At 48.6% G+C, this 14,401-nt stretch overlaps 1 protein-coding gene across 1 annotated transcript in view; it reads left to right on the top strand.

Annotated features, from left to right (window-relative positions):
• FAM171A1 (family with sequence similarity 171 member A1) overlaps window positions 1-14,401 on the top strand; it is a 125,830-nt gene that overhangs the window by 86,272 nt on the left and 25,157 nt on the right. Inside the window, exons 4-5 of the mRNA XM_030832411.2 lie at window positions 5,266-5,424; window positions 9,927-10,103. Of these exons, the coding sequence (XP_030688271.1) occupies window positions 5,266-5,424; window positions 9,927-10,103 (336 nt within the window). The remainder of the gene's footprint in view (window positions 1-5,265; window positions 5,425-9,926; window positions 10,104-14,401) is intronic.

Below are 14,401 nucleotides of genomic sequence, written 5' to 3' on the forward strand. Positions count from 1 at the left end.
TGAAGGCAAGAATAGTGGATCGAGTCACGTCTTGCAATAAAACAAGCAAAAGTTAGGAAACTCGGGTTGACCTTGGGGGAGCGCAGGGGCAGAAGAGGCAGCAGAGAAGAGGGAAAAAAGATTTTAAAGTGCAGCCGGAGGGGGCTTCCCTGGTGGCGCAGCGGTTACGAATCCGCCTGCCAATGCAGGGGACACGGGTTCGAACCCTGGTCCAGGAAGATCCCACGTGCTGCAGAGCAGCTAAGCCCGTGCGCCACAACTACTGAGCCTATGAACCACAACTACTGAGCCCACATGCCGCAAATACTGAAGCCCACGTGCCTAGAGCCCGTGCTCCCAAGAGAAGCCACCGCAACGAGAAGCCCACCCCAGTGTTTTTAGTAGAGTTGGATTTGAGCACTGGGGGGATAATGGTGGAGCCCCAAGGAGGATGGAGGATGACACAGCTGCTGTGGGGAGTGTGGAGGAGAGGCATCCACAGAAGAGGGACAGACCCGTCCCCCTCCATCCTCCCCTCCCCACCCAGTCAGGTCCCCCTCCTGAAATGCGTGGGAACTCAGCAGCTTTAATCCGTAAACTTAGGCTTAAGAGCATAACCACCCCCCAACCCGACATGTACCCACTTTAGATCGTATTTACGCTGCGGCTCAGAGTACTTCGACCCTTACACCCCTCAGACGTTTCTCGGGGCATTTCATCAGGCAGAGCCCGTGCTCCTGTGTTCAATCCCCCAGCGGCATCACAGCGTGTGTTCACAGCGTGTGTCAAAGCAGCTGGACCAGCCACACCCTCTTCGAGTAAACCTGCCCCAGCATCGCCCCTCTGTGCCCCCCACTCCTCCAGAAGTGGGGGACAGACACGGTGTCTGTTCAGGGAGTGAATTCTTCTGCACAGAAAAGGGAAGGGGGGCAGCAGGGGAAGAGGAGTGGGGAGAGGTGGGTCTCCCACTGAAACGCATGGTGTGCCAGGGAGAGACAGAGGCAGAGACATGCACACAGAGACAAAAAGGCAGAGAGAGAAGCACGCACAGGGGCAGAGAGAAATAGACACATACACAGAGACAGACAGAAAGACACTGAACTGTGATGATATGTGATATCACTTATATGTGGAATCTAAAAAAATAATACAAATGAATCTATTTACAAAACAGAAATAGACTCACAGACATAGAAAACAAACTCATGGTTACCAAAGGGGAAAGAGCAGGGGAGGGGGTAAGGGATAATTTAGGAGTTTGGGATTAACAGACACACACTACTATATATAAAATAGATAAGCAGCAAGGACCTACTGTATAAGACAGGGAATAATATTCAATATCTTGTAATCTATAATGGAAAATAATCTGAAAAAATATACATATAACTGAATGACTTTGCTGTTCACCTGAAACTAACACAATGTTGTAATTAAATTATACTTCAACTAAAAAAAATGAGGAACTGGGACCTCTTTGGTGGTCCAGTGGTTAAGAATCCATCTTGCAACACAGGGGACTCCAGTTCGATCCCTGGTCGGGGAACTAAGATCCCTCATGCCACGGGGCAACTAAGCCTGCGCGCCACAACTGCTGAGGCTGCGTGCCTCAACTACTGAGGCTGCATGCCTCAACTAGAGAGCGCACATGCTCTGGAGCCCATGCGCCACAACTACTGAGGCTGCATGCCTCAACTAGAGAGCCCACGTGCCGCAACTACTGAGCCTGCACAGGCTTCAGAGCGCCACAACTAGAGAGAAGTCTGCGCACTGCAAAGAAGTATCCCATGTGCCGCAACTAAGGCCCGACGCAGCCAAAAAATAAATAAATGAGAAGAACTAAAACCTAACATCTCTCAATAGAGTAAAAAACATTAAAAAAAAATGAGGAACCAATGACAAAAGTAGACACCTCTTTAAAATCTCCCTCAATCTGAAAGGGATACCATTTTAAATTGAATTTAAGGAGGACTTCTTTAAACTTCAATTTATTAAAATTTAAAATCAGAAAAAAAAAAAAAAAAGAATGGGAATGAGCCGCCCAGTGGCCCGAGAGCTGGGAACGGCCTCGGTTGTGGTGTCCGGGTCCCAGGCTGGTCCCCATAAGGCCTGGCTGGGCTAGTTTCCTGGCGCTCAGCAGGACTCCCCTTCATCTTTCAGCAACGTCCCCTTTTCCGTGGTCCAGGATGAGTGGGTTCTCTTCCTTTCAGCCAAAGGGGCCTTCACGGTGACTTCAACCTGCCCATCTCACGGGGCCCGGAGGGGCACACAGGACCCACGGTGTTCTGGGGTAACCCGCCTGGCCCCTGCTTTCTGCCTTGACCCTTGTGAGAACAAGCCCCTCTTTGCGCCATCACGCTGCAGACACGCCCTTCTGTCCTTCCTAGTAGCGAGTTCCCCGTTTGCCAGTGCATGAAACCCAGGCGGCAGCAGCATTGTTTAGGCTGAAGAACGGTGGACAAGAGGAAACATATTGCAGGACATTCACTAGCATTGAAAGAAAATGATAACAGGAGGAGAGAATGTTGTCACGTAGTTGGGGGTGAGGAGATGGACGAGAAAGGGTTCGCTTTGACCTTCCGTCTCTGAGGGCAGCTCGGAGAAGAAGGAAAGAGGCAGACAGCATGTGCGGGAAGCGGGCTGCGGGAAAAGGGATGGGGTGAGGCACGATGCTCCGGGCCGGCGTGGAGAACGCCCCACCCCCTGGGAGCGTGAGGCATCTGAGCCCTGCGCAGACCGAGGAGGTGACAGCAGGAAGGCATTGCTGTCATGTGAAATCAGAGGACAAGGAGAGCAGACTCACAAGAGCTGAAAGTGAGAAGATTCAGCTATGTGGATGCCAGTGCATCACCATAGCTTTGTTTTAGGGACCAAGAAAGGGCATCGATGGTCTAGAACAGGACCGACGTCCATGTCCACTTAGCTTCAGATAGGACTGTTGTGAGTTTGGGCACCTGGCTCCCATGGGATCTAGAGCTGGACCAGTGTTTATGGAGAACCAGTCATCTGAGAAATGCAGTCAGTGATTTTCAGGGGCCGTCATGACCGCCTTGGTCACACATGGTCAAGGCAGCCCACCCCCTAAGTCTGTGTTGGTGGTGAGTCCGTTTTGTGGGCTCACCTGTCAGAAGAGACTTGGATTGGTTGATCCTTGGAGCTCCAGAGCTCCGTTATTCTAGAACACTGCTTTTTATTTTATTTTATTTTATTTTGCAGTTTGCAGGATCTTAGTGCCCTGACCAAGGATTGAACACGGGCCCTCGGCAGTGAAAGCACAGAGTCCAAACCACTGGACCTTCAGAGAATTCCCCTAGAACACTTCTTGATAGGCTTATTCCTCCCTTAAAAGTTTCTTTTTCAGGGCTTCCCTGGTGGCGCAGTGGTTGGGAGTCCGCCTGCGGATGCAGGGGACACGGGTTCGTGCCCCGGTCTGGGAAGATCCCACATGCCGTGGAGCAGCTGGGCCCGTGAGCCATGGCCGCTGAGCCTGCGCGTCCGGAGCCTGTGCTCCGCAATGGGAGAGGCCACAACAGTGAGAGGCCTGCGTACCACAAAATAAAAAAAAAAGTTTCTTTTTTAAAAAAATATTTATTTATTTATTAATATTTTCGGTTGCACCGGGTCTTAGTTGCAGCAGGCAGGCTCCTTAGTTGTGGCTCGAGGGCTCCTTAGTTGCAGCACACGGGCTCCCCAGTTGCGACATTCAGACTCCTAATTGTGGCATGCATGCGGGATCTAGTTCCCTGGCCAGGGATCGAACCCGGGCCCCCTGCATTGGGAACGCGGAGTCTTAACCACTGTGCCACTAGGTAAGTCCCCTTTAAAAATTTCTGATCCAGGGTGAAGAGGAACCTTGGTGTAGACATAAAGACCATGAACTCTGGGCAGGGCTGTTGTGTCAGGACATCCGTGGGTGGGGAAGAGGAAGCCCCCAGCCGACCACAGGGAAACGTGGCCTCCCTCAAGGCTGGGGTGGGATATATGATGAGCAGAACATCAGGGCAGACCACCACGTTTGAGGAACCACTTTATTTATTTTTTTAATTAATTAATTTGATTTTGGCTGCGTTGGGTCTTTGTTGCTGCACCCGGGCTTTCTCTAGTTGTGGCGAGCGGGGGCTACTCTTCGTTGCGGTGCCTGGGCTGCTCACTGCGGTGGCTTCTCTTGTTGCGGAACACGGGGTCTAGGCACTCGGGCTTCAGTAGTTGTGGCACACGGGCTCAGCAGTTGTGGCTTGCAGGCTCAGTAGTTGTGGTGCACGGGCTTAGTTGCTTCGTGGCATGTGGGATCTTCCCAGAGCAGGGCTTGAACCTGTGTCCCCTGCATTGGCAGGCAGATTCTTAACCACTGCACCACCAGGGAAGTCCAAGGAACCACTTTATTTTAACCCAGAGAGATGTGTACTTCCATCGGGAAATGCTCCAACTCCCATCTCTATTCATTTTTGTCTTCACGATGTTTTTGCTGGTTGTGTGTGCAAACTGATATAGCACGTCTGCGTCTTGTGACCCTCGCTACAGCAATAGATAAAAACGGGTTCAGGTTTTACAGTCAAAATAAGACCTGGAGCAAAGTCAAACTGCGGATGGTGTCACAAGGTAACTGCGTAACAGGGTCACTGGCTCAAGCCATCCTGCACAGAGTTGAGTTTGCTGAAAAGAGCAGTTCTCACATCCTTTCAAGAGGCTCATCATAGAATCTGTAACATGATCCGTCGCGAGTCAGATGCACCCACCGGAGTGGATGGAATGCCAAAAGGCAGCGTCCGCCGAAGGGAAAGGACTCATTACTGTGGGTTCTTATTTGCAGTGTCTTGTCCAGCTGCTGGTCTGTTGCCCTGCTCTGCTTCAGCTTGGACCAGATTTTACCAGGAAGACTAAGGATGTGTCTGTAACGGTGTCAAAGGGTCTCTCCTGCCTTGTTTGTATCAAGAGATTAATTGTCACCTACTCATTTCACTTACGTGGACTTTTTCCCAAAACGCTACCCCTACCCATAGGCGAAGGCTGGGCAGTGAAAAGACTGCTCACAAACAGAGCTTTTTGTGAAAAACCTAAATAACGTTCTGTGTGAAAGCAAACGTGACAATGGGCTGTTATTTCTCTCCCCATAATAACGTGCTGTCACATCTCTGTGCCCGCGAGAATGGGCGATGTGAGGGGATGTCGAGAGGAGTGGAGACGGGGAAGCCACGCTGAAACCTTAGAGGAGCTTTTCCGGGGTTTGCGTTTTCTGGAAACAGAAACCGCCCCTCCGAGAGGTAACTCCAGGGTTCATTTCCGCAGGTGCCCGGCCGCAGCCTCGCGTGCATTTCCAGAGGAGAGCTCTGCGGCTGCCGGAGAACACCAGCTACAGTGACCTGACAGCCTTTCTCACGGCCGCCGGCTCCCCCTCGGAGGTGGACGGCTTTCCTTATTTGCGGGGACTAGATGGAAACGGAACAGGTAACTCGAGGCTCGTTTCTTTCCAGCCGGGCAGTCTGCGTTTGCATCTTTATATGCGTTTGTATCTTTATAAGTGGGAGAACCCAGCCCGAGGTGCAGAAGGGCAGATCTGTCGTCTACAAGTTCAAGGGCACTAAAAGTGTCATTTGAGGACTTCAGCCTGCGCCGCTTTCATGAGCTTGTCTCCCTGAGCCTCTCTCTTGGTACCAGTTGCCTGAGCTCTCCGTTGGCCAATAAAGTATATTTAATTCCCAGAAGTTCTTTTAATTGAATTTTTTTAAGTGTCCGATCAGAGTTAGAGGTTTTCTGTCCCCCTGTTCTCAGCCTCGCCCCACTTGCCCCCGGAACGTGTATTCAGTGAAGCAGCCTGCCCAGCTGTGCGGAGATGCACTGTCCCCGCCGCCCCCCCCCCACCCTGGGCACGTGTCACAAGTGGGAGGGGCGGGGGTGGCCCTGGGCCTGATTCCCAGACGAACACACCATGCCCCCTCCCACCAGTGCAGGGAGCACTTGACGGGCAGGGAGCCTCTGGGCTCCACCGGCTGAGTCCATCCAGCCTTTTCTCACAACCTCCGTTTCTCTGAGTTTGCCCTCTCTTTGCCTTCTCCTCTGCGAAGAGTGGTGAGCCTTCATACTTGACTTTGAAACATCTCCCGGAAGGCCTCTAAGTCCGCTTGGTCATTCTCACCCTAGGCTGGCAGGACACAAACTGCTCAAAGATCACAGAAACTAAAAGCCACCAGCCAGAAAATAGGTAATCGTTCCTTACCAGTGAAAGACCGCCCTTACCTCCGTTCCCAGCCGACAGAGCTCGGTGCTGACGTGGTCCCCGGCCCTCCTTTTGGTGAATGGATGGTGGCCGGGTCTCAAGCCCTGAATCGTTTTCCTGTCTCCCCCTCTTCTTTTCCCCAACACTTTACACGAGTCACAACATAAACTTGAAAACCAAAGGCTGTTCTGGGTTAAATCCCGCTAGGTGAGTACGTTACTGCATTTCCCAGGGACGCTTTGATTGAATTTCACTTAATTGTCTAGTGCTTTACAGAAATGGATCATTCTGCAAAAGCTTTTTATACCTGCCACATCTGATCCGCTTTATAGAATGTTAATAAACGTCTGGTTACAGATCAAGCTCACGTGGTGATTAGTTACTTGCATTTCTTCCCTCTGCGATACCCGTTTTGAGAAACGTTTCTTCTTCCTTGAATTTTTGCATGATAATGTTGCAATGAATATGTCAGTCACTGACCGCCAGAAAAGTTGCATGGCGGTCATCTTAAGTGAATATTATTGGGAAGAAAAAAGTTGACTTTTCATTTAAATGGACAGGCCTGGGAGCAAAGTAGTGTTTCGGGGAACAGGATAATCCGAGGCCATCATGAAACCTCCATTCAGCCTCCATCAGAAAGCCCCGAGTTGGAAGAACAGCCTCGTTCCTTGGAGCTCATTCAGTTTTTTTCTGTGCCCCAATTCCAAGAGCTCTTGAATAAGTTATGAAATCCGAGACGACAGTAAGATAGAGAAGACATAGGACTATTGATTTTAGAGGAGTTTGTTTTATTTTAAAATCACTCTCTTATTTCAGACGGAAGAGAGGAGGTCTTTGGAAGGTTACATTCAATTTGTTTTCCACTGAAATAATTGGCCAGTTGACCTAGGAAGCATCAGACCTCCGGCCAAGGAAGGGCAGCGTGGTATCTGCCTAGCACCCCAGCAGCCCATCAACTAGGGATTCTCTTCTGCCCCACGTTGGCCTCCCGTTTCATAAACCGCATCTAACAGATTTCAACTTAGTGTGAGAGCCTGGACCACACAAACCCGTGTGAGGTGACAGGTTATCACCAGAATTCAGCAAAATAAACAGAGGCCACAAATGCAGTTGGAAAGAGGCTGGTTTCCCCGCCGTGTCCTCAGAGGGGTTGTTTATTTCCCCCCTTTGGAGGGATCCAGAGTTGTAGACAGAGAAACGCAGCCATGTGGAGGTTTCAGTCCCTTCCTCACTTGCTCGTTCCCGTGCACCCTCATACGCTCTCCCCTGTGGTTGCCAAGAAAGCGCAGACCTGTTCCGTGATGCTCCCGAGGGGTTTTCAAGAAATTACTTCTGCTCGCAGATCCAAGAAAGCAGAGGAGTCAGTAGTATGACTAATGTCCAGAGCCAAACAGAACCGGAGATGCTATCCGAGCAAAACCCCTCTTGTTCTAAGTGATGAATTGGGGGCCTCCTAGCTTGGTCCATTGTTGCTGCTTTTGCCTGACAGACACCTGTCTTTCTTCGGACATGATGGGAGTCAGGTAACATCAAGATGAACAGGAAGGAGAGACTCCTTATATGGAGAACTCAGTGTTGTGTTGCCGTCTAATAACGAGGGCTGGAAGGAAAACAGTGTAGCCCTTCAAAGTATGTCCAGAATAAAGAAAGTGGGAGGGTAGACTGTCATCTGGAAGGCATGGAGTGGAAGCAGTGAGAGAGGAAAGAAGCCTCAGGAGAGCAGGTATAATTGCCTGTGATGTCTTCTAACAGAGAACATTTTAAAGAACATTAAAGCACATGCACCCAGGCCATGTTGCTTTAAAAGAATATGCCCCTCTCTGCAGTGCCGTTCTTCCTTCTGAATGTTTATAGTCGAGTTCGTTCCTCTCTGTAGCCTCGCAGGAAAGCATCTAGTCCAACCTCCTTAGTTTTGCAGATGAGAAAAACGGACCCCGGAGCAGGGAAGTAACTCGCCAGAGGCCACATAAGTAGTCGGTGGCGGGTCTGATACTGGGACCCTGGCTTCCTGGGCCAGGGATGTGCAAGATTATAGGAAGGAAGTCTCGAAATGGGATGAGTGGGGACCACGGGGATGCCATCTCTGAGAATCAAGAGGCAGTGTTAAGTGGGACGAAAGGGTGATGGGTCTGGAGCACCTTTCTGCTCTACCCGCAGCTTCCCCGGGCAGACTTCCTACCTCGGGTTTGATGAAAGAAGCAGTGCTTCCTGATTGAAAACATTATCTTTAAATTGTTTATGTAAGGTCTAGTAAATTACTTAATCTCTCTTTGTTTTAAATCCTGTCTCATCTAGAGAGTCTAACAGAGCCTAGAGAGGTACATTGGAGACCTGGCTTTGCTTCTGTGTTGCCTTTGGGCAATGGACCCATTTAGGTCCTCCATCTGCAAGGTAGTTTGACCAGAAAGATGGTAAATTCTGTGCTTTGGTTTTTCTTCACCCTAAAGTGAAATGGCCACAGGATAAAAAGATTTCAGAACTTGAATCTATGCTTCCAACGTGGACCTTTGGATGAAATCCTCATTTCCATGCCTTTCCCTTCACTGGAAAACAGAGATGGGCATGAATCATAAAAGATAGTGCTAACATTAGCCGTATAGAGATTGCTCTACAAAGGGTTTAGCTCCCACTGGTTGTTCAGACTCTAAAATCCACCAGATTTGTTTTAAATGTTTAAATTTAGTCCTCATTGGAGGTTTGCATTAGCTTGGGTAGTTAGTTGATAGGTAGGTGAGTATATAAGTAGCTTACTAAGAAATCCTATAAATGGTATTCTAACGTAGCTTACATTTTTCTATCAGTGTGTTTTCATCGTGTTCAAGGGAAGATTTTAAATTATGACCGAATACATTTTGTATGATATATTACATTTCACTGGAGAAAAATTCTTCTCAAATGGACCGCTTAACTGTATAAATATCATATTGCTCTCATAAGCATTCCCCAGTTTATCTGTAGACAGTCATTCAAGCATTGGCTTGCATAAAAGGCCTCTAACGCACAATAATTGGTATATTAAATTCCTTTTAAACAGATCAAAATAACAGTGGCAACCAAAATAACTCATAAATATTTCAGATCCAAGTTTTCAATCGTGTACTTTTCGTAGCAGTAAGTTAATATTTTGAAGTACTCCTTGAAGAAATTCACTCTTTTTTTTTCAGCAGTCTCTGATTTAAATCATTTGGTTCCATTATGGTGACCTGCTGGGTCATTAACATGTGTGCAGTGCTTGCTTTGTATAGATGTTGATTTCAGGGATTTCCACACACACCTCTTCTTCCATTATAGACAATCCCTTCTCTTTTGAGGCCCTTGTTTTTGGGGGGAGGGGCGCAGCCTGCGGGATCGAACCCGCTGCTCCTGCATTGGGAGTTCAGAGTCTTAACCACTGGACCACCAGGGAAGTCCCTTGAGGCCCTTTTTGAAAGCACAGCACAGTGGTTAGAATGTGCAAACCCAAGCTTGGATCAGGTTTGCAGATTCAAACTGGCCTATATCCGAAGACCAGCTCTTATTACTACCCTCTCTGAGCCTCAGTTTGTTTATGTGTAAGATGGGAATTAGAACGTCGTGGGGAGGATTATGTGTGTAAGATGCTGAACAGAGTCCCTGGCTTATAGGAGGCCCAGTCCTCAGTAGATGGTAGCTGTGATATTTCTCTGTGAACAGTTTCTGCAGCCCCATGTAAGTCCTGTGTGTGCACGTGATGGAGAATGTCTCTTGCTTCCAGGAAACGGCACCAGGTACGACCTGACCCCCGTCACAGCCGTCAGCGTGCACTTGCTCAGCAACGATGGAACGCCGGTGCTGGTGGATGGCCCCATTTATGTCACCGTGCCCCTGGCCACGCAGAGCAGTCTGAGGCACAATGCCTATGTCACAGCGTGGCGGTTTGACCAGAAGCTAGGTAAGCAGGCTCCTGTGCCAGCGATCGGCTACAGATAACTTCGTTACTGTCTGATTTCCCTTTTAAGAAGCCTGTGCAAGTTCCTTTTCCTTGAAATTATTGAATGCTGCTATTTATGGTGCCTTGCATGGCTTCTAGTGGGTAAGTCTTACACGCTCTTTGGAGTTGGGGTTTTTTTCACATTTAAGCTAATTTGCTTGAAAAGAATCGTTAAAGGTTATTAGAACTAAATTGGCTCTCCTAACCTTTATCCTTTTAGTCTTTAGATGGTCACATGATCTCTCTTGGTCCTGTGTTTGAAAAAAGAAAAACACATTGCCAATATTGTACAAAAAAAAAGAAAAGAAAAATTACCCATGATCCCACATGTAGCGAAACCTGCTAACAGTATTTTGGATTACAGGCAGACCTCGTTCTGTTGCACTTTGTTTTATTGCACTTCGCAGATACTGCGTTTTATACAAATTGAACATTTGTGGCAACCCTGTGTTGTCAGATGATGGTGAGCATTTTTTAGCAGTAAAGTATTTTTTAGTTAAAATATGTACATTGGTTTCTTAGGCATAATGCTATTGCATACTTAATTGACTACAGTATAGTGTAACATAATTTTTAATGCACCGGGAAACGAAAAATTCACGTGACTTGCTTTATTGCGATGTTTGATATATTGCACCAGGTCTGGAACCAAACCCACAGCATCTCCAAAGTGAGCCTGTATTTCCTTCCAGCCATTGCACTATGGGTGTATGTATTAGTTATCTTTTGCTGCGTAACAGATGGCCCTAAAACTCGTAGCTTTAAACAACAGTGAACATCTGTTGTCTCACAGTTTTGGAGAGTCAGGAACCCGGGCACAGCCTAGCTGGGTGACTCTGGGTCAGGGTCTCTAGATAAAGTTGCAGTCAGACTGTCAGCCAGTTCATCTCAGGGTTCAACAGGGGCTGCACGCACGCTTTCAGGCCCCAGCTCCTCACTGGCTGATGGCCAGAGGCTTCAGTGCCTTGCCACGTGGGCGTCCCGACAGGGCCACTTGCAGCGTGACAGCTAGCTTCCAATAGAGCAAGTGACCCAAGAGAAATTTACAAATAAACTGAAAGTACAAAAGCGCACATGGGCAAAATGGAAGTCACCGTCTTTTATCACCTAAGGTCAAAGTGGCCTCCGCTCCCTTCTTTCCATATGCTGGTGGTCGCAGAGCCCGATGCTGGTACAGTATGAGGTGGACCACACAGGTGTGTGAACACCAGGAGTGGGGGGGCGGTCACTGGGCCCTCTTAGGGGCTGCCTTCCAAAAATACACATTTAACAGAAAGGGGATTATACGCTATGTACTGTCTTATAACTTGCCTTTGAAAACCATTTGTATGTCATGAACATCTTTCCCTAGCATTATTTTTCCATAGCAGCCGTTATTCTGCAATGTCAATATTAAGATTGCATGGTATTCCCTTATATGTTTATGTCGTAATTCAGTTGCTCAATCCCCTAAGTTAGAAAAAAAATTACTCTTCTTACCAACGTTGTGATAAATATCTTCGTAGCAAAATCTTTATACATGGCCATGATTGTTTCCTCAGGATAAAATTTTAGAAGAAGTGGAATTGCTGACTTCAAAAAGTACAAAATTCTAAAGATTTTAATACATATTTCCAAATTTTTCTCCAGGAGGTTTTATAGTTGACATTCGTAGTAAGAATGTGGGAAGAAGTACGTGCTTGTGTTTCGGGTTTGGACAGCACATTGGTCCCTATACCCTGTTGGTTCTGAATCCCAAACTTGAAAGTCAAACTTGAAAAGACCGGTTTTCAAATAACCCCATTCAGAGTTTTAAACTGTTAGACCACGCGTAAAAATTCTTGGGGGATTTTTGGTGTCAAATGTATTTTCAAAGACACCTAATTCCTTGAGTAGTCAAATTCTAGTTCTAGGAATTTATATTTGGAAATAAATGCTTGTTGGGCTTTCTGGAGTTTGGGGGGAGTTGGGGTTTGTTTTGTTTTGTTTTCTGGTTACTAACAGACCGCGTAATTATTTGTGTGGAATTCATTGGCTTTACCAGATGCACCGAACTTGATGTTGTTAGAAGGATCGTGCTGCTGCGTGGACATGCGGCACTGGGTCATGTGGGCACTTTGTCATTGGCGTGTGTTCTCCACGGCTTGGTGACTTCTTGAGGCACATGGTCCTGATCAGGATGTAAGGAGCCCTGGGCTCCGGGAGAAAGGGACTTGAGGGAACCCCTGGGGAAGACGGGAATTCTGAAGGGAGGAAAGGACGTGGATAACAAAGCAGGGAAAGAAAGTAGGAAGGAGAGGGGAAAGCTTGCACTTGGCCTTCTGAAACCCTGGATCTGCTACTTGGAAAACTCTAAGGCCTACCTTGGACGAATCACCTGTCCTGTTTCCTCACTTGTACAAGACGCACATTGATCGAGGCTCTCCGTCCCTTGTACAGTCTTCCGCTCACCGTTGTCCGTCCAGGTTGGGCCCCAACGTGCCAGGGCAGTGCTCTGAAGTAGAGCGTGTGGTTAAGAGCAGCAACACTGAGGCACAGTGGATTGGAATTCCAGCTCTGCTGGCCATCAGCTGTGTGGCCCTGGCCAAGTTGTTTAACCTCTCTGTACCATAGTTTGCTCAACTGTGAGATGGGGATAATAACAGTATCAATACCTAGTGCTGTTATGAAGAGTGTGTTTATCAGTCAGAGAAACAGAACCAGTAGGATGTGTGTGTGTGCGTATGTGTGTGTGTGAGAGAGAGAGAGAGAGAGAAAGGGAGAGAGATTTTACAGTATTGGCTTATGCACTTGAAGAGGCTGGCAAGTTCAAAATCTGCAGTGGCCCAGCAGACTGGAGACCCAGAGAAGAGTTGATGTTGCAGTTTGAATCCGAAGGGCCACGTGCTGGCAGAATTTCCTCTTCCTTGGAGGAGGTCAGCCTTTGCTTGAGGCCTTCAACTGATTGGATGAGGCCCACCTACAGGAAGCGTAATCTGCTTTACTCGGTCTACTGATTTAATTGTTAATCTCATCTTTAAAATACCTTCACAGCAACCTCCAGGCGCGTTTGATCAAATATCTGGGTGCTGTGACCTAGCCAAGTTGACACATCAAATTAAGCACCCCAAGGAATAAATGAGTTAATATTTGTAAGAAGCTCAGTTCAGTGCCTGGTACATGGTACACCCAAAGAGTTTATTCAGGGAACAAAGGTCTCCCCTCCTCTGCAGAAGGGTTTCTCAAACTGTGACCTCTAAACCACTTTCCCAGATTCCCGTTAGCCCAGATCGCTTTTTTTTTTTTTTGCGGTACGTGGGCCTCTCACTGTTGCGGCATCTCCCGTTGCGGAGCACAGGCTCCAGACGCGCAGGCTCAGCGGCCATGGCTCACGGGCCCAGCTGCTCCGCGGCATGTGGGATCTTCCTGGACCGGGGCACGAACCCGCGTTCCCTGCATCGGCAGGCGGACTCTCAACCACTGCGCCACCAGGGAAGCCCCAGCCCAGATCTCTTGAAGGACTGTTTTCCATGTGCTGCTTCCACTTCTCGACCCACTGCAGTCCCGCTTCTACCTTCCGCTCTCCTGAAACCACAGTCATGAAGTTAAGCAGCAGCTGCCTGATGGTGGAATCAGGTGACCTCCTCATCCCCTTGGACGTGTCTGCAGCATCGGAGGGTTTCCTTTCTCTAGAGAGGAAGGCCCGCCTCCCTCGGCTCTGTGACTCAGTGTCCCTGGGGTCCTCGTCTCCTGTCATATGGGCTCTGCCCCACGCCCAGCTCCTGACTTCCTTTACATGCAGTCGCTGGGACATCCACCTGCCTCTCACACTCCCAAAGCCACCCCGTGCAACCACGTCTGCTCTCTGATCTGTGTTCCTGACTGTCCGTTAGGCCTCCATCTTCGGATGTCCTGCAGGAAACTCAGATTCACGTGCTTGACACAGACCCACTGACTCGCTTCACTTCAACCCCTACCCCTGTTCATTTCTGTGTGTTTCCTCTCTTGGTTAAGGGTGCCATCCACCAGACCATCCAAGTAGAAACCCCCGACTTATCCCCCATTTACTCTTTTGCTTCACCTCCCTGCCCCACCGGCAGCCACGTCTGCTCCCTTGCAAGGTCATGTTGATGTCAAATCAGCGTTTCTCCAACCTACCTTCTCCTCTCCTTCTCTGGTTACCTCTGTCTGGGTGCAGACTCTTCCCTGTTTTCTGGCCAATTCCTGCAGCCGTCTGCCTGTCTTCCTCTCTCCTTCCCTCCACCAGGACTTCTGGGTTGCTGCTTGGGCTGTCTTTCAGA

Source organism: Globicephala melas, chromosome 2 (genome assembly GCF_963455315.2).
Source record: "Globicephala melas chromosome 2, mGloMel1.2, whole genome shotgun sequence".
Lineage (NCBI taxonomy): Eukaryota > Metazoa > Chordata > Mammalia > Artiodactyla > Delphinidae > Globicephala > Globicephala melas.